The 20,054-nt window shown below is 39.5% G+C and overlaps 1 protein-coding gene and 1 long non-coding RNA gene across 2 annotated transcripts; one reads left to right on the top strand and one right to left on the bottom strand.

The window, feature by feature from the left end:
* The first annotated feature begins 2,866 nt into the window (after positions 1 to 2,866).
* Positions 2,867 to 3,804, top strand: LOC146675413 (uncharacterized). Its single transcript, XR_014910664.1, has 2 exons — positions 2,867 to 2,960; positions 3,556 to 3,804. It is a non-coding gene; the product is annotated as an uncharacterized LOC146675413 (long non-coding RNA).
* Positions 3,805 to 17,296: 13,492 nt separating this feature from the next.
* On the bottom strand, positions 17,297 to 18,770 carry LOC146675412 (uncharacterized). The gene is made up of 5 exons (XM_085402540.1): positions 18,728 to 18,770; positions 18,220 to 18,564; positions 17,998 to 18,108; positions 17,878 to 17,912; positions 17,297 to 17,552 (listed from the first exon to the last, which is right to left on the bottom strand). The coding sequence occupies exons 1-5, from the start codon at positions 18,768 to 18,770 to the stop codon at positions 17,400 to 17,402; spliced, it is 687 nt and encodes a 228-aa protein (XP_085258666.1). The 3' UTR covers positions 17,297 to 17,399.
* Positions 18,771 to 20,054: the final 1,284 nt, after the last annotated feature.

The raw sequence follows: 20,054 nt of genomic DNA, 5'->3' as shown, positions 1-20,054 counted from the left end.
TTTCTGATGGTGGCAATGTTGTGCAGTACGGCACATGCAACAATAATGTCACATGCCCTGTCAGGTGCAACCCTCAGGCGTTTCAGACACTGAAATCGTTCCTTCATTTGCCCAAAGGTCATTTCAATGCGTGCCCTTGTCCTGGCTAGAGCTGCATTGTAGCGGGTTTGTGGCCCAGGGTTGGGGTCAGGGAACGGTGTCATGAAGTACTGTCTGCATGCATAACCCCTGTCTCCAAGGAGAATCCCATCGTAGGCCCCTGTGTAATGGAGAAATGCTGTTATGTTAGGCCCGAAATGAGTGTGAAATATCAGAATAAGCCTCTTTTTCTTACCACGCTCGAATAATGTGCATAGCCCTGACTCTCTGAAGATCCTTGAGTCATGCACTGATCCGGGCCATTTAGCTTCCACATTTGTGATATGGCACATAGAGTCACACACCATCTGGGAGATTACATTATATGTGAACACACTCCTCCCATTATATATTGCCATCTGGAATGTTAGTATTACTCACCTGCACATTTATACTGTGGACCCCCTTTCGATTGACAAAATCCCCTTTATTGGGGCCTGGGGGGGCCTTGATCGCAATGTGTGTGCAGTCTATGGTACCAATCACATTCGGAAAGCCTGCGGACAATCGAGCTACAGTTACCGACATAGGTCATGATTGCATCACATTCACTATCGAATTTACTGTACCTGCAATGGCAAAAAAGCCCTGTTTGACAACCTGTGGTCTTAAGTGGCTTGGAAAAACCACAAACGCACCCAGGAAATGCTTGAGTGCCAGGTACACTTTGCGAATGGCCCGGCAGACAGCACTCTTGCCAACGTTCTCTGCGTCTCCAACAGCGTACAGAAATGTGCCACTCGCAAAGTAACGCAAGGCAATGCACACAGTTTGTGCAGTTGTTAATGCCCGACTACGGTGAGTGGTACTCTTAACATGGGGATCCAGCAAGTTGGTTAGGTAGATGATACCCTCACGGGAAAATCGGTATCTCTCTATGAGCACACTGTCGCGCTGAGCTAAAGGATCCTGTCTATCCCGCAATATACGTTGGATTCTGAAAACTCTCCTTATCACTCTTGCACCTTCCGCAATGGGTGGCTCGCGTACAAACGGACAGGACATGGCTGCGACAGACTTCCCACTTCCACCTTCGCTTTTATAGCCGTGGTCTCCCATCTTGATTACACGACGTAATTTGCTGTTACTACTCTGACATATGAGTTGCATCTGGCGTGATCACCTACATGACATAGCTTGATTAATAGTGCATTTCCCTTTTTTAGGAAATGACCTGTATGTATCTGTGTGACATCAATAACAGTATCAAGTGCTGCATTATCTTTAGTTACATTGATGATGTCTATTTCTGGTGAAACAGTGGTGGGATATCGCTGTTGCTTTCGTATACATGAGGCCCCAGGTCTTTTTAAATAGAAGATCAGTGCCGGGGTCTGCACATAGACAGGAGGGCTGCTGAGATTGTGAGAAGGTGAAAGGATCAAGTTGAATTCAATGATCGTCTCTGTTAAAGGTGACCTCAGTGCGGAGCTGAACGGGTGCAGCAGAGGCAGCCAGTGACAGGAAGTGGGGACCTGATTTCCTTGACACACAGGTGTATTGAGTGATGTCTGTGTGTTTGGATTCTGCGCACACACTGATTGCTGGTGAGGCACTTTGCTAACATCTAGCTGTGGCTGCTGATCTGGGTCCTTCACAACTGAATAAGAGGAAGTGGATGGCTCTCTCAGCTGGCCTCATACAAAGCCTCTTGGTTTGCTGTGCTTCATCCTTGGATTCAACTGCAGATGCTGCAAAACAAACAAAAACACCAAATTATTGTCTTGTTTTTATCACATTTTGCAATAAAAATAACTGAAATGGTTTTTTCACTTGTGCTAGATGTGTGAGATGTCTTTTCCTCTTTTTGCCCTAAATACAAACACATTCGAATTTTAAAAAGTGATTCAAACGCTTTGCTGTGAATGTTTCATCATTTAGAGCAGCGATGGGCCCATGTATGAACTGCATATTGGCCCTTTGGACGTATGTAGTTGTCTTTGGTAGACCACGCTGGATTTTCTTTGGCATGACGACATCTTTCTGTTTCCGCCTGATCAGAATATTTCCTATGCTCATCCTTTGAAAGTGACTTCCACTGTGGACAGAAGAACACAAAAAAACACTCAGCACATAGAAATACACAGGTACACTGCTACTTCACATAGCTACAGCATGCATGCACAAACACAGGCATGAAATATTAGGAGATGCATAAATATATGGAGAGTTACAAACTTACTCTCTCTCCCACGACTGCATTTAGAGCTGCTCTCTCAGTGACGTTTAGTTCAGCTTTGACCTTTGGCCTTTGCTCCTTAGGATAAAGCATGAAGACGTTTGGTGGCTTCTTGATGTATGGCCTGTCTTCATCTTGTTGGGACACAGAGTAAGAGCAAGCAGATTCTGCGTGAATCATTGTAGTCAGTTTCCAGAAAAAACAGCAGAGAAACTTACTTTGGAGTGGAGCTGTCGGGTGGAGGAGATACAAAATCACACACCTTCACACCGTGCTTACAGATATACAGAGAGACAGATACACAGCAAATTCAAAAGTGTTAAATGTTTCGGTGTTAGTAGTCTTCTTGCAAAAGTAGAGTTAATTTTACTCTAAGCAGAGTCACATTCTTTTAATGTAACTCTGAGGTGTAAAATGATAGTAGTTAAAATCGAGTGTTAAAAATGAGTGTTTCTATGTCAAATCTGGAGGTGTTACAATGGAAACATTAACTCTTGACCTCTTAACTCTGAACTCCTAGAGGGGCTATGACACCAATAGAGTAAATTCACAGACTCCGCCCCCAGCACGGCTCCAATCGAAGCTGAAGTGAAGCCGTTTCAGAACAGTTTGCTCTACATATTTGAGTTGTTTGCCATGCTTGGTAAGTCATTTTTTCAAAGATTGTTTCAATTGTTATTAGCTTTCACTTCTGTGGCTCTTTGGAGTTGAGACAAAGCTGTGTGAAAGGCATTAGCCATGTTGCTCGCTGATAGCATAATATTCTGTTTTAGCTAGCTGAAAGGTATTGTTTGCAGGCAAATACCACAGCCTTGAAAAAAAGCTTGCATGTGAATTTTCAGTCAAACCTTTGGTCAAATACACCTAAAACGATGTCTAGAATGTGAAATGTTGGTATAATGGTGCTACTCGAAGCCTGAAAATGATCTCCCATAAAAATTTAAAAAACAAAACGAGCAAACAGCAGTAGCAGACGTCCTGACTGGGTTCTACGTTAGCATTTAGATCCCTCCAGAGTTTTGTGCACACGGTTTAGGTAAAAATTAAAAAGGTTGAGGTTTTACATTTAGTTCAGTATACCTGTTGCCTGTGTCCTTGTCTTTTGGGAAAATACTTTACACAAGTAATGGCTCAAAGAGGATTCCTTTTTTTTTTTTTTTTTACTGTGCTGCAATTGATTACTGGATTATTTGTGCCATTAATTAGTGTCAACTAATTTTTATTCAATCTCCGCACAGGATATGCTTGTGAAGATGGAATATGGGGGAGAGCAGAAGTGCGTTGAAGTTCCACAAAGTGATGAATGAAGGACATGCATATTGTATTGAAGAAATAAGTGATGAGAATGCTGTTATTTACATTTACCATGTCAGACCTTTTGATAAACAAAATTCTAATGAAAGTGAGAACATGTATACTGTTACATCTTTCAGAAAATGTTTTGAAATTGTGGTGCACAGTTCAGAATAAATGTTTTTCAAAAACCATTGCGTCTTTTTAGTAAATGTTTATTTCCAAAAGAAATTTCTAGAAGTTCAGAACAGTAAAATTCCCGCTTTTTAGAATGAATTAGAAGATAACTCTTATGTAGTTAAACTAAAATACTCTTTGAGAGTTAATATATAAACTCTTAACACCAAGTGTTAAATTATCAACTCCAGACAGATTTGGTGTTTAACACTAAATCAGAGTTAACGTACCAACTCTCCAAAAAGAGTTAAATTAACACTCTGGTGTGGACCCATATAGACACTTTAATAGTGTTGAAATCAAATCCGACAGTGTTAATTTGGACATGCTGGATTTGCTGTGTATGATTATGATTTCTCCACTAAAAGTGAGATCAGTGGGCTGTGCATAAAACTACATTCATACATAACTTCACTTTACGCTGCTGAGTTTTCTTTTGAATTATGATTCGCTGGCAGTGATTTACTGATTAGCAAAGCTTCAAAGCACAGTTACACAAAGGTAAAATACAAGGAAGGTGACCGCAGACTGATTTTAGAGTTAGGGTCCAGTGGGGAAAGGAGGAGGACGGGAAGGGCTGGGTAATGGCCCAAGAAAAAGGAGTACCTTCTGACCCCATGTTTACACAATATCGTCTAAATTTTCTCTCTTGTCCATTTTAATGACAGCGGAAAGTTTAAGTGCTGTTCTTGTCAGCAGTTAAACCTTGTGCAGAGTGGTGGTGATTTAACTGATTAAGCTAAATCGTGCAGCAAAATAAATATGTATACATTTATATTTATAATATACATTTAAAAGCAAAAGGTTACTCTGCAAATTCGAATTTTAAAGCCTTTCTTGTGATAATGGTTGGTTCAGTAAATTTACTGAACCATCACATCATCATCATCATTCAGCAGTGATGATCATTATGTTTGGATCAGACAGCCTGCAGCGAAGGACTTGGGTGTGTGTCAGATGCCACAGTAACACAAACCATCAGGGGATCTGAACAAAAGCTCTGTGGCTGACAAGTCGTAGCATGAAACCACGAGAGGAAGAACTTGAACACCAGTCATTTTGAAAGATTTTGCATTGTGTGTATGTGTGTCTCTAGGTTCTTGTTTATGTGCAACACCAAGGCTGGAGAGTTTCCCGCCCTGAAGTCAGCCACACCTGCCAACAATCATACTCACCTGCTGCTGATGATCCTCATCATAGGCTCACCCTGAAACAGAGTGGCTGAGGTTTGGGATCACTAAGTGAGTCAGTAAACTCCGGCTCGCTCAGGTGAACCTGTCTTTGTCCTTTGTCGGTGAGAAATGAACTAAATTGTGTCTTGTTTTGCAAACAAACCAGAAGGGAGAGTGTGGGGGGAGCCGAGCACTTTTATAAATATTGCTGAGGGAGTTGTTTCTTGTACCACGGACCAAGAGGAGAATTCACTGTTCGGAAGTTGGGAGATTGTCACGGAGGAAACCATGCTATTCAAACTGTTTTTGCACATCTTTGCTTGTTTGTTCACTATTAAAAAAATAAATTCAAAAATTAACTCTCACCTATCCAGTCCTGTTTCTCCAAAACCTGACAGGCTGAATTTTTAGGTAAAATGTTGCATATGACTTTGTTGTTTGCAAAATTGGGCGTAACTTTCTAAAATTATAAGCATATATAATTACAGAAAATTACACTCCAAGTTGACATTAAGGTTACTCACTGTTGGTTTCACATAGCTGTAGGCTTCAAGCGTGTGTTTTTTTCCAGTCGGTTTTGTATCTTTTGTTTCACTATTTTTCTTTTTTGCATGCAAGTATGGGCAGAAATCTGTGCCATCAGAAACTGAATTTGAATAAGTTAAATTTGAATTTGAATTGCTCAGATTGAATCTGAATTGTAACTTGAATAAATGCTTTTGAAAACTGAATTTGAATTATTCTAATTTGGAATTGAATTTATGGTTTGAAAATGATCATCACTAAACTGAAATTGAATTTTATATTTTGAAAATGAATTGATTTGCTTTGAAACTGCATTTTATCCTTTAAAAATTCAGCTCTCGAATAAATGTCAGCAACAAAGGACATACAAAGGACATGTGTTGATTTCTCCCTAAGATGGCAAACTGAAACACTCCACTCCCCCACCCCCTCAATCACTCAGTGAGTGATTGAGGGGGTGGGGGAGCTGCTAAAAGCGGTGAGCTTCCTTTTGTGTTTCATCTTGATGCATTCTCAATCATCCAGGGAAACAAATCTCCAAAAGTCACCAACTTGGAGTGTTTCAGTTTGCCATCTTAGGGAGAAATCAACACACATGGGTGTATGTCCTTTGTTGCTGACATTTATTGATAAAAACAGTACAAAAAACCAACCATTTGTACACATATTTACAAATGGCCTGCTGAGTGGTGCATGGAGCAAGTTTTGGGTGGCTTGCGACCTAAAATCCAAGTACACAGATGCAAAAAAAATCAGGCCACTGTGCGATGTGTTCACTGCTACAGGTACACATGTGGTAAATGCAGACGACAGATACCGTGGCAGTGCCAGGATTGTGAGTGATTGCTGAAAATGTTGAAATGTACTCACTCACTTTTTATCATTATTTGTAAATATGTGTACAAATGGTTGGTTTTTTGTACTGTTTTCATCAATAAATGTCAGCAACAAAGGACATACAAAGGACATGTGTTGATTTCTCCCTAAGATGGCAAACTGAAACACTCCACTCCCCCACCCCCTCAATCACTCACCCCCACTCCCCTCCCTCCAGAATTCCTAGGTAACGACCTAATATACATATGAATGACTCCAGCATTTGACTGACTGCTCTCCGGCTTTTAAAGGTAGAAACGCAAAATGATGACTCCGCGGGGGTCTAAGGTAGAAAACCAAAATGACTGCTCTCCGGGGGTCTAAGTGTTAAAAATTCAGCTCTCGAATAATTTCAGTTTCACTTCTCACCATTCAGTTTCAGTTATACAATTCAATTTCAGTTCCAAAATTCAGTTTTTTGGAACTTACATCCGGTTCTGGTTCAAGCGCAGATTAATAGAACTACGTTTTACTAGCGGACCGAAAGTGTTACTGACGGGAATCTACAGCGTCTTTAGCTGAATTAAGACTTCAGAAGTCATTCGTCATGTCGAATGAACTCTCAGGTTGGTAATAAATGTACTACATGTATAAGAACAAGCGTCATGTTAACAAATGATAGCCGTACGGTAACTTTTATGCTTATTGTAGCTGCTAGCTAAAAACGCTAATTTAGCGTAGTTTGCCCTGAATTCAGCTTTGACAACAAATATGATCGACTGTTTCTAGTAGAATTCCAAAGTTGTCATCTTGGACCCTCTCAGAGTACCCCCTCTGTATGCTTGCAGAGACCCCTACAGTAGGGAAACATGCAAAACGGTGTCCAAACCTTTGTATTTTAGCTTTATTTGGTGCATCATATCTTTATTCTCTTCCCCCTCCTGCCCCCCCCCCCCCCCCCCCTCTTTCTTAAATAGATAACTATCATATCTGATATCATATCTCACAGTACAATAATATTGAATGGGTTGCATTGTTGTATTTTGTCATGTTTCTCAGGTCTTTGTCTGAATTTCTACGAACATTATTGCTAAGGATTGTCTTATTGCATTGGAGTCACACTGGGTTAAATATGTACACTTGGGTTTTAAGGGGTATTTATTATTTTCTTCTTTTTTTTGGGTTGTATGGAAGCCCCAAACGCAATTTCATTGTTCTTGACAATGACAATAAATAAATAAATACTAAAATACTTTATTTATGTCTTACACAGCATCCCAACTCTTTAGCTAACTTAATAACTTTAGCTAAAGTGAATAGTTAGTCTAATTCATTAGTGCAGCATTACTGGATCACCTCTGTTTGAAGTGATATAATATGATATACAACTATCACTGTGTTTAACTACCATAATAATTCTACTTAATTAGATTTTTTTTTTTTTTAAACATACTGCTCCATTAATATGTTTGACAGGCTGAAGTTGTCGGGTCACCTCCTAAATCGACCATCTTTTACAGGTGGTTTGTGCCAGAAATGGAGTGTCCACTGAAGACTGAAGATACTGAATCTCTACGCCTTGCCATCCATCCCTCTTGTGCCTTCATCTAGACAAGAGACAAACGTAACCACTCTCATATGCTCTGTACCTACATCACCTTCCCTGACAGTCGTAGCTTGGCTCATCTGAGGGTGAAATTATAAGAATGTGTTATTTTGCAAAGTGCTCTCTAGGGTTCCTAAATAAAATATGGCATTGAGGTCTTTTGAATTAATCCCTTCTTCTGAAATATAAGAACCTCTCCTGGTTTTAATGGCACTTTGGATTTCCTTACTTTCTGTTCCACTCCCAACCCCAAATAGATGCTGACAAGCTGCCACAGTAACATGGAAGAGGGAAAGAAGTTGGAAAGGACTACTGCAAATAAACCTAATGCCTAACAATGAAAAGTGTAAAATAAGAACAATAATAAAGATAAGATGAAGTAACAAGTTTTTAGTTTTTAGTTTATTCCAAATGATCATCCAGATGTCTGTGACATGTGATGACAAACACCATAATGGAAGGCCTTAGTCATCACATGCTTGAACTCATCATATATTTTTGCATATGCTGAACAGGCAGCCAGACATGCTGTAACTGTGGGGTAGAAAACAGCATAAACACCATACGGCAGGGGTCTCAAACTCCAGTCCTCGAGGGCATGGAAAAGTTGCATGACACTGGCCCTTGAGGACTGGAGTTTGAGACCCCTGTCATATGGAATATGACAGGTGTGGTTGAACTGCATGAAGACTCTGAAGCTTCTCTTCTCTTCTGGCAGGACAAGAATGTGGCCTTGTCCTGTGAGCCACTGTAAGGATGTACTTAGAGTAGAACTGGACTGTCACCGGCCTCAGGCTCTTCACCCTTTTCAAAGACAAAGCAGTCATTTAGATAAAATATTAGATATTGTTTACCTGTAAATGCACAAAGTAAATTTAGAAATGTAATTATTGTCAAGAGTGAACAAGCACTGATAGTGTAATCTACAGCTGTGGCCAAACGTTTAGAGAATGAGAAGTGTTGTTTGCTTATTTACAAAGTTTGCTGTTTCAGTGATAGTTGTATATCACATTATACCACTTCAAACAGAGGTGATCCAGTAATGCTGCACTAATGAATTAGACTAACTATTCACTTTAGCTAAAGTTATTAAGTTAGCTAAAGAGTTGGGATGCTGTGTAAGACATAAATAAAGCTAAAATACAAAGGTTTGGACACCATTTTGCATGTTTCCCTACTGTAGGGGTCTCTGCAAGCATACAGAGGGGGTACTCTGAGAGGGTCCAAGATGACAACTTTGGAATTCTACTAGAAACAGTCGATCATATTTGTTGTCAAAGCTGAATTCAGGGCAAACTACGCTAAATTAGCGTTTTTAGCTAGCAGCTACAATAAGCATAAAAGTTACCGTACGGCTATCATTTGTTAACATGACGCTTGTTCTTATACATGTATTACCAACCTGAGAGTTCATTCGACATGACGAATGACTTCTGAAGTCTTAATTCAGCTAAAGACGCTGTAGATTCCCGTCAGTAACACTTTCAGTCCGCTAGTAAAACGTAGCTCTATTAATCTGCGCTTGAACCGGAACCGGATGTAAGTTCCAAAAAACTGAATTTTGGAACTGAAATTGAATGGTAGAACTGAAACTGAATGGTGAGAAGTGAAACTGAAATTATTCGAGAGCTGAATTTTTAAAGGATAAAATGCAGTTTCAAAGCAAATCAATTCATTTTCAAAATATAAAATTCAATTTCAATTTAGTGATGATCATTTTCAAACCATAAATTCAATTTCAAATTAGACTAATTCAAATTCAGTTTTCAAAAGCATTTATTCAAGTTACAATTCAGATTCAATCTGAGCAATTCAAATTCAAATTTAACTTATTCAAATTCAGTTTCTGATGGCACAGATTTCTGCCCATATGCAAGCTCTGTCCTAAGAGGTCTTTCTGGTCCATCATGAGTTTTGGTTTGCCCTCATGGATGAGGTGTTAAGGCAGAGGCCTTCTACCAGGACTCCAGTCCTAATGACCTCCATTAACCTGAGTGTCCCAGTGTGCACAGGCACCTTTAATCAGGCCTGATATTTGCCTGAGTATGAAGTCTCGAGCAGTGCTGCTGAATCTGCTGGACCAGGACCAAAAAGAAGAAGGAGGTGCCACAACTGAGACCCTTGGTTTGTGTTTCCAGCTACTGAGTGGAGCATCATACAGGGTGGTCTCCACAAGGTGTTCAGGGATGCTCTTCTCCATTGTCCACTGCATCATGTATCTCTTGGGTTTGCAGGGCTGATGTGACTAATGCCTGCCATGTCACTAAAATGTATTCAGAACGATGCAAGATCAAAGTGGTGCAAACCAGTCTCCCCTTCATCTTGCACATCATCCTTGGGCTCATCCCCCGGGGCCGCAATGTCACCAACACCAAGGCAGATGTTATGCAGAACAGCACATGCTGCTATGACCTGAAACAGATGTTTCGTTCTGTAAATAAAGTGTTTATACATGCACATACACTAAAAACAATAAAGATGTATTCTAATGACTTATATATGGTACAAAGGTGTGGTGCACCTCCAGCGCTTGGAGGAAGATGGCATGGAACCTTGTCTTCATCATTCCAAAAGCATGCTCTATAATAGACCATGACCTGGATTGATGAGAGTTGAAGCGCTGGGCACCCACACCTTGGACTGGCCTCTTGTAGGGAATGATAAGAGGGAGTGGATGTTGGACAGATGGGTACCCTCCATCTGTGAGGATGAAATGCACTGGAGGAGGGTAAATGGCCTGCCAGTACAGTGGGCTGTTGTGGAGCACCCTGGAGTCATGCACTGACCCCGACCAGCCCACATATGTACAGGGAGTGCAGAATTATTAGGCAGGTTGTATTTTTGAGGAATAATTTTATTATTGAACAACAACCATGTTCTCAATGAACCCAAAAAACTCATTAATATCAAAGCTGAATGTTTTTGGAAGTAGTTTTTAGTTTGTTTTTAGTTTTAGCTATTTTAGGGGGATATCTGTGTGCAGGTAACTATTACTGTGCATAATTATTAGGCAACTTAACAAAAAACAAATATATACCCATTTCAATTATTTATTTTTACCAGTGACACCAATATAACATCTCCACATTCACAAATATACATTTCTGACATTCAAAAACAAAACAAAAACAAATCAGCGACCAATATAGCCACCTGTCTTTGCAAGGACACTCAAAAGCCTGCCATCCATGGATTCTGTCAGTGTTTTGATCTGTTCACCATCAACATTGCGTGCAGCAGCAACCACAGCCTCCCAGACACTGTTCAGAGAGGTGTACTGTTTTCCCTCCTTGTAAATCTCACATTTGATGATGGACCACAGGTTCTCAATGGGGTTCAGATCAGGTGAACAAGGTGGCCATGTCATTAGTTTTTCTTCTTTTATACCCTTTCTTGCCAGCCACGCTGTGGAGTACTTGGACGCGTGTGATGGAGCATTGTCCTGCATGAAAATCATGTTTTTCTTGAAGGATGCAGACTTCTTCCTGTACCACTGCTTGAAGAAGGTGTCTTCCAAATTCAAATTCAAATTTTATTTGTCACGTACACAGTCATACACAGTACGATATGTAGTGAAATGCTTGGACAACTGCTCGTGACCTAAAGGAAAAGGCTATGAATAAGATAGGAAATAAATATGAAAAATTAAAAAGGGTAAATTTAACTAGGAAGGAATAAAATATAAATTAAGGTTAAAAATGAAATGGCTGTACAACACAAATTAGAATGAAGGGTAAATTTAACTGGGAAGAATAAGATAAAGATAAATATATAAATTAAAGTTGAAAATAAAATAACTGTACAACAAAATACACAATACACAATATAGAACTATATAAGAATGTATGAAGAAATCTAAATATAAATAAATATATACACAATAACAGCAGCTGTACAAGTATTAACTGGAAATGAAGAATATAGTGACCAGTGTTGTGCAAAACCAAAGTCCAGAAAGTCCAGTGTGTGTGTAAGAACCATATGTGTGGGTCAGTACTGTGTGGTGGTGTGATTGAGAGACCGTATCGCCTGCGGGAAGAAGCTCCTCCTCAGTCTCTCTGTGTTGGTCTTCAGGGAGCGGAATCGCTTTCCTGACCTCAACAGAGAGAACAGTCTGTTGTTGGGATGGCTGAGGTCCTTCACGATCTTCCTGGCCTTGGTCCAGCACCGCCTGCTGTAGATTGAGTGCAGGTCAGGGAGCTCGGAGCGGATGGTGCGCTCAGCTGACCGCACAACCCTCTGTAGAGCTCGTCTGTCCTGCATGGTGCTGTTCCCGAACCAGGTTAAGATGTTTCCCGCCAGGATGCTCTCTATGGTGCACGAGTAAAAGTTCCTGAGCACCTTGGAGGGCAGTTGGAAGTCTCTCAAGCGTCTGAGGTGGTAGAGACGCTGTCGGGCCTTTTTCACCACGGTGTTGATGTGACAGGACCATGACAGGTCCTGCGTGATGTGAACTCCGAGGTATTTGAAGCTGTCCACTCTCTCCACTGGGCACTCGTTGATGACGGGGGTCTGGTAGTTCCTCTCCTGCTTAGTGCTGAAGTCCACTATCAGCTCCTTTGTCTTACTGACGTTTAGAAGGAGGTTGTTCCTCTGGCACCAGTTCTCCAGATTCCTAATCTCCTTCAGGTAGGCCGTCTCGTTGTTATCAGAGATCAGGCCCACCACGACGGTGTCGTCAGCAAACTTGATGATGGTGGTGGAGCTGGTAGTGGCCACACAGTCATATGTGTACAAAGAGTACAGCAGGGGGCTCAGAACACACCCCTGGGGGGTTCCAGTGCTGAGAGTGGTGGAGGCTGGAAACTGGAAGTAGGACTGGGAGTCTTTGATGATACCAGCCCAAACCAGTACTCCACCTCCACCTTGCTGGCGTCTGAGTCGGACTGGAGCTCTCTGCCCTTTACCAATCCAGCCACGGGCCCATCCATCTGGCCCATCAAGACTCACTCTCATTTCATCAGTCCATAAAACCTTAGAAAAATCAGTCTTGAGATATTTCTTGGCCCAGTCTTGACGTTTCAGCTTGTGTGTCTTGTTCAGTGGTGGTCGTCTTTCAGCCTTTCTTACCTTGGCCATGTCTCTGAGTATTGCACACCTTGTGCTTTTGGGCACTCCAGTGATGTTGCAGCTCTGAAATATGGCCAAACTGGTGGCAAGTGGCATCTTGGCAGCTGCATGCTTGACTTTTCTCAGTTCATGGGCAGTTATTTTGCGCCTTGGTTTTTCCACACGCTTCTTGCGACCCTGTTGACTATTTTGAATGAAACGCTTGATTGTTCGATGATCACGCTTCAGAAGCTTTGCAATTTTGAGACTGCTGCATCCCTCTGCAAGATATCTCACTATTTTTGACTTTTCTGAGCCTGTCAAGTCCTTCTTTTGACCCATTTTGCCAAAGGAAAGGACGTTGCCTAATAATTACGCACACCTGATATAGGGTGTTGATGTCATTAGACCACACCCCTTCTCATTACAGAGATGCACATCACCTAATATGCTTAATTGGTAGTAGGCTTTAGAGCCTATACAGCTTGGAGTAAGACAGCATGCATGAAGAGGATGATGTGGACAAAATACTCATTTGCCTAATAATTCTGCACTCCCTGTATGCCACTAACATGTCTGTTACACATTCCTACAAGAATGCTCAAAACCTCTTATCGTTATTTACTGCTTTAATTTTAAATATCTCTTTCAAGACAGAATTGAGGAATGGTTCATTTGAATATTTTTATTCTGAGTTTTAGAGTGAATCTTAGCACAGAAACAGCAGTGAAGGTTACTAATGACCTTGTTATGCTCATCTTTGTGCTTGTCCTGTTGGACATCAGTCCAGTATTCAATACTACTGATCGCAATATCTTATTACAAAGACTAGAACACACTTCATTGGTTTGAATAATTTGAATATGTGATATATTCCAATTTCTGCATGTAAATGGGGAGTCACACAAAAGGTTCATCTTTTTAATGTCTTTAAAACAAAATCAGCACACAGCACGTTTGACATCAGTTTTGTTTGATTTGAAGAAGGTGGGGGCAGGGCACTTCACTCACGTCTGTTAGACCTGTTTTATTTGACCCACACAAAATGTGACAAAATTGGAAACATGCCTGGCTCAATCCACTTATCAGATACATCGAAAGATTGTGTACCAGTAAAGGTTCCCAAGGTTGTGCAGTCTGAAGCCGCATATAGATAGCTTCTTATTTGAAGCAGCAGCTTATAGGCAGACTGTGTACTTGTGCACCAGCACCTTTGCTGTGGCTATCACCCTGGTACAGACCGGAGAATATAATCTGAGGCTGTGCAACTGCCACGCCACATCTCACACTTACAGACAGGTTAAATAACAACAGGAAGTCCACCAAAAGATACAGCGGCTTGCTGTATGTGGCTGTGACTCAGGCAGCTGAAGACCTGATTCAAGATATAGATAGAAATACCGCACTGGTGTGAATGTTACCACAGAGTAAATGCAATAATGGACAGGTGAGGTCATATGCAAAAAATAGATAATGTCTTACAAAAGCAAAGCAAAGGTCAATAAATGCTCATTTATACACAGAAGTCTCAATAGGAGTTTAATCTGAAAGATTAATGGTTTATTCCTGAGCTGCAGTTACATTTATGGTGGAAAATAAATAATGGATGAAAAATAATGACTGTAGTGAAAAAAAGAAACAATTAACCTATTCTGGTCCCCAAACAGACTTTGTGTATCTTTTACCACTATCTTAGATATGTTTTAATTGCTGTGACCACTAGAGGGCGATATCTGTACAACTAGTAAATATATAAGTTGTAATTAAAGAGCAATTTCTGGGGCTGGAAAATGAAACCAACTAGTAAAGAGCTAAAATCTGCAGTTCTTATGTCCTCTTAAATATGGCTCTAAAAGGAGTAATTTCCCCAAGACTACCTCATCTATTTAGACATTCTTAAGGCTTAAAATGATGGACTTGGTCACTTTGATTGACAGGTATGTCAGTGTAGGCAGCTCTGGCTTCTAGCTGACTGCTAGGCCTCACGTGACAGTACTAAACCCGACTTGTCCATGATGTTCATCTTGTTGGAACATTTTAAATATAATTATCCGATAAATAATATACTATAAAAAAAGTTGCCATCTTAACGCCTGAGCGTTTGCATTCTGTGGGTCACCACGTTGGGGTTTTAGCATCTGAGGTGAGAAAGCACTGTGTGTCATGGATATGCATCCGCAGCTATATTATTTATCGGATAATTATATTGAAAATGTTCCAACAAATGATATGAATCTACAATAAACATTGCATACATCATTTCCTGGATTGTTATACTTTATTATTATTATTATTATTATTATTATTATTATTATTATAAATTTTGTGTTGCAGCATCAGAAAAGTTGTCCAAACTCAAAAAACACTCATTACACCAGCGTTACACCTGCTCTGTCATAGCATACTGAAGACAGGTGGTTCTGCTGAGAAACAATTTTTTTTTTATTTAGAAAAAAAAACCCCAAACAAGACAACAACAGACAAACAAGAGACAGATATTTGATGTGACAGACCTCACGATCTCAAAGTCAGCTTTGCTCAGACCACACCGTGTTATTGTTTCCTGTTGCTCATGATGTATATCTCACTCTCTCCTCGACAAACCTCCATCTAACTCTCAGCTTAAGAAACACTTGACAGTCTTTAATGTCCTGACTTATGTCCTTCAACATCAAAATTAATAAAGACAACAATATCATGTTCATCATATTTATTACAAGCTTAACTTTTAATCACAATACAGAAGCGATCTTATTTTTTTGGGACAGACACAACGTATCAACGCTATCTTAAAAAGTTGGTTGTGTTCAGGCTGTCTGGTTGCAGCATGGATAACACGAGTTTCTTATTTCTCCCCTGTTGCATGCCTCCTGGTTTTAATTGTTCCATGCAGATGAAGTGTTACATCCTGATGATCATCAGAGTCTAGATCAAGAGCTGAGTCATAAGAGTCAAACACGATTTCCCTTTATGAGATGCAACTAAACAACAGAGCTTAATAGCTCTCAGAAGAGGGCATTTAAGCTCATCATCATAAAGTTATTCTTGGCAACTACTGAAGCAGTTTTTCATGATTTCCTTTTAAACTAATCCTCCTGATGCCCTCACTGTCCGTTTACGCTAGCTTTCTGTTGATTGGCTGCCCGTCATAAACTGTAGATTTACCAACCAGACCTGTGTAGGTGAGATTAGTTATATCTGTGACATCAAACTGATGCAAGGGTTTAACGACTAAATTTATCTCTGAACAATCAGCCGTCTGTACTTATGACTCACAGGGGTTATTCGTACGTAAGACGACCTCATTATCTGAAACTTTGGCCATCTTTAATATGAACATACACAAATGTACCAGTATATGTGTGACAGATGGTAAGGAGATTTATGAAAGGTCTTCTTTAAAGATAAGCATTAATTTATTTCAAATGTCTGTGTTTGCTATGCTGTGTCACCTGTTTATTCACATCTCTATATTGTTTAAGATTCTTATTTCCACCTAAATGATAAAAATGGTGTGCCCAATTTATTACTTACTACAGCCATTATCACATTAATACTTTGAATACTTTGTTGAATGTAGATATAAATGTTGCTAATAAAATCTGAGCACGTAGGTCAGACAAATAGGACTGCTTCTGTTTATGTATCTAAGGCAGAATATCTGAGAAGAAGTTTGCAGTAGAGCAGTTTGAATTCTTCACCAAACTGAACTGCCTGGGCTGAAACAAAAGAGACATAAATTCTTTGATAATAAAGAAAAAAAATTAGCAAAAGAAGAGAAGAATAATGAATAAAATCAGTGATTTGTAGGTATTTCAGTTCCAGGACTTACAGAAGCTGCAGAGAAGTAAATCTCTTACATGAAGTTTGAAGATCGCCACAGTGTGTGGAACAGTGGTTGCTTGTTATGCTTGATTTCTCAGAGAAGTCGTGTGTGTGTGAAATTAGGTTATAACAAATTCAGTTTGCTATTTGCTTAATTAGTAGAAATATCTTTTTAGTTTAAAAAAGAATACATATTTCATTTTACCTTTTACCTTATTACCTTAGAATAATACTTTAGAATAAAAATTTATACAAATTAATATTATTATATATTATTATAATAATATACATGCAAATAGAAACTGAATTTTCAGATAGTGCTAAAAAAAGGTATTTTCTCAGTTACAGTTACAACTAGAAAGTTGTGAAAATGGCCCAAAATTGGGTTGCTCTTTCTTTCTTTTTGATAGTTAAAGCTTGAAAAGTGTAAATAATATCATTATTGTGTTATACAGTTATAATATAATAAAATATAATATAATCATGTTATATATTATAATCCTTGAGATATTCATGTTCGTCCGTTCAGTTCATCAGATTTTAATACTCAAAAAACAGGACTGAATATATGCATGTGTGTATGTGTCAAATCCCTCACGAGAGATCAGTGTGACAGCTTTCACTCTGTGCTGATCTTCCTGTTGTTTTTCAAGTGTTTCGTAGAAGCATACACCACATTTGTGTCCATCTCACTCTGTGGTACAGGCCTTCTGATTTTAGCTTTGGGATGGAAATTCAGTGCTGCATAGTTCATGTCATCAGAGTCCACATTCTGTAAATGAAAATGTTCAAAGTCACTAATCCTGCACATTACTTGTTAACCTCTTAACATCCAGAAGGTCACAGGGAACCCTTCTGGTGTTGGGGTCCAGCTACTGAACTTTCATCATTAAAATGAAAGAGCTTTTGAGAGAAAAACTGCAATGCCAAAATGAATATGTGAGACTTAATTTGGATTTTAGCATCCTGTAATTCCTTAAAATGTGCATATTCAAGCCTGGTATGGTCAGGCACGGCCTCCAACTGTTACCCTAAATGGGTTCAAGGCAGTTAAGTTTAATATCTTGCTTGGTGAGAATAAATCTTAAATAGATTACCTCACTCTGTTGTGGATTCTGTCCATCATCTTGAGCTAAATGACAGGAACAATCCATCCGTCAGTAATTCGCTTCTGCTTTTGTATTTGTAATTTAAATGAAATCAAATCATATAAATACCTGAGTGAAATTTCCTGATTTGGACAGCCAGACCAATGATGACCAGTAGAAGGAGAACAATTAAACTGCCCAGGATCACAGGCATCACATTTGTTAATCCATCAAACACATCTACAAAATGGACAATTTAAATAAAACTTTGTGTAATATACTGCCTATGACAGTAAAAAGTCATGCAAAATAACAAGATTTAAATGACAGAAAACATAATTACACTCTTACCTTGCACCTTTAAATATGTTCCACTTGAAATTACCGTCTTTTCATCATTGTACTCTCCACAGAAATACAAGCCAGAGTCAGATGAATCCAGATGTTTGATCTTGAGAAACAGCACAGAGGTGTTGGACGTCATGTTAAATTTGCCAGCTTGAAAACCATCTTGGAGAGAAGCATTTCCTTCAGCACTGACCATAGATGAGATTCTGCTCACGTTGGGTCTGTTGGTCATTTTGAACCAGGTTATGTGACCAGTATGTCTGCTAAAGTTGGAGCACTCCAGTGTGACTTCTTCACCAGCCTGAACCTCCACAGCATAAAACTGTGTGACTATGGAAGAGATCCAACCTGAACCAAACAACAAAATAAACTTCAAACTCCACCAAAACCAAACAACCAAACAATACCTATGAACTACACTGGCCATTCAGTGTCTCAAGATTCAGTTCTCTTGGATTACTCAACAAAATGTAATTCTTGTATGAGGAAAAAAAGTGATAGGTCTACTTACTGAAGGTGTAGAGTAAAACTGCAATCCACTTAAATTTCAGCATTGTGTGTATGACCACTGCAATGTTGCTAACTGAACTGTGCTCCAGTAAAAGTGATCTCTACATAAAGAGGCGGGCTGCTCTTTTATATGTACCGTTCCTCAGCCTGACGGTGCCACCAGATTTAGGAAAATGGTGCAAACCTAAAGCTTTAGGAAGAACAGAACATCAATATTTTATTGTTTGACAGCATTTCAGATAATGCTGGTTAATAGGATATATTTAATAGATGACTTATTTTAAAATACAGTCTTAGTTTTTAAGTCTCAAGTTTAAAATACATCTACAAAAGCAGTCAGTCTGTATCATTTTGATATATTAGATATTTGTTGTCTTTACCATTAGATGTTTTAAATAAGACTTTGCGCTATTGGTTACGCAGCTCTTTGAAAAGGTTTAACTCAGCATCAGACGTGTCAGTAATAATACGTGACAAAAATTCCTGATATCGAGCACTCGCTGAGGTTCTCTGTTGATTCTGTAACTGTTAACATTGCATGAAGCAGACTATTGGCCCCAAACTAAATAAAGTATTAATACTATAATCAAGTATCTTTTTTCATCATGCATGATTATATTATGTTAGCAAGGCTTAGTAGGTTCAAGTGCATCTCAGTGTGGAGCCTTTAGCTAGTGTGGGTTTGAAACGTACAGCCTGTGGAGGAGTAAACCCTTTGATATGAGGCTGTGCAAGTGTCACCCTGCTACAGCAGAGGGTAGTGATGTGAGTTTGTGTGAATAACAACGTGAGATTTATTTACCACGAAGATGTGTCCTGATCTAGATTTGTTTAGCATGCAGCAACACAAATGCTCTTCGAGTGAACCGACTGAATCAGCCCTGAATAAATTAGCAACTTAGTGAAGCTCCTTGTTGAGCACAATTGTCACATCAGCTGGTGCACTCATTGTTTACTTTTTCGAATCAACAGGTCCTTTTTGTCCAGTCTCACAAAATTTGGGCAAAAATGTATTTAATCAGCTTTAACTTGGAATGATTGTTGGTACCACAGTCACTCATCTAAAAATTATGAAACTGCTGATCATTGTTAATTTTTGCATAGCGGTGATTAGAGCTCACTCAGAATGATGTGACCAATGTAAAACATTTGGCGTCTGGGTCTGTCTGAGGGATTTATTTCCTCCTCTTGATGTTTTTGTTTTTTTGCTGCTTCTCTTTTAAAGTCCTTTCAGAGACGCAGAGATCCAACCAAGTAGCTCATTTAATGATGGAAGTGATGTTTCAGTCACAACACATGTCGGTTCTTCAGCATTAGTTAATGTTTGT

Source organism: Rhamphochromis longiceps, linkage group LG3 (assembly GCF_057381845.1).
Source record: "Rhamphochromis longiceps isolate RC_006_pf linkage group LG3, R_longiceps_female_GT1.1, whole genome shotgun sequence".
In the NCBI taxonomy this organism is placed as follows: Eukaryota; Metazoa; Chordata; class Actinopteri; order Cichliformes; family Cichlidae; genus Rhamphochromis; species Rhamphochromis longiceps.
The sequence above is the reverse complement of the archived record's forward strand: the minus strand, read 5'-3'. Positions and strand labels throughout refer to the sequence as shown.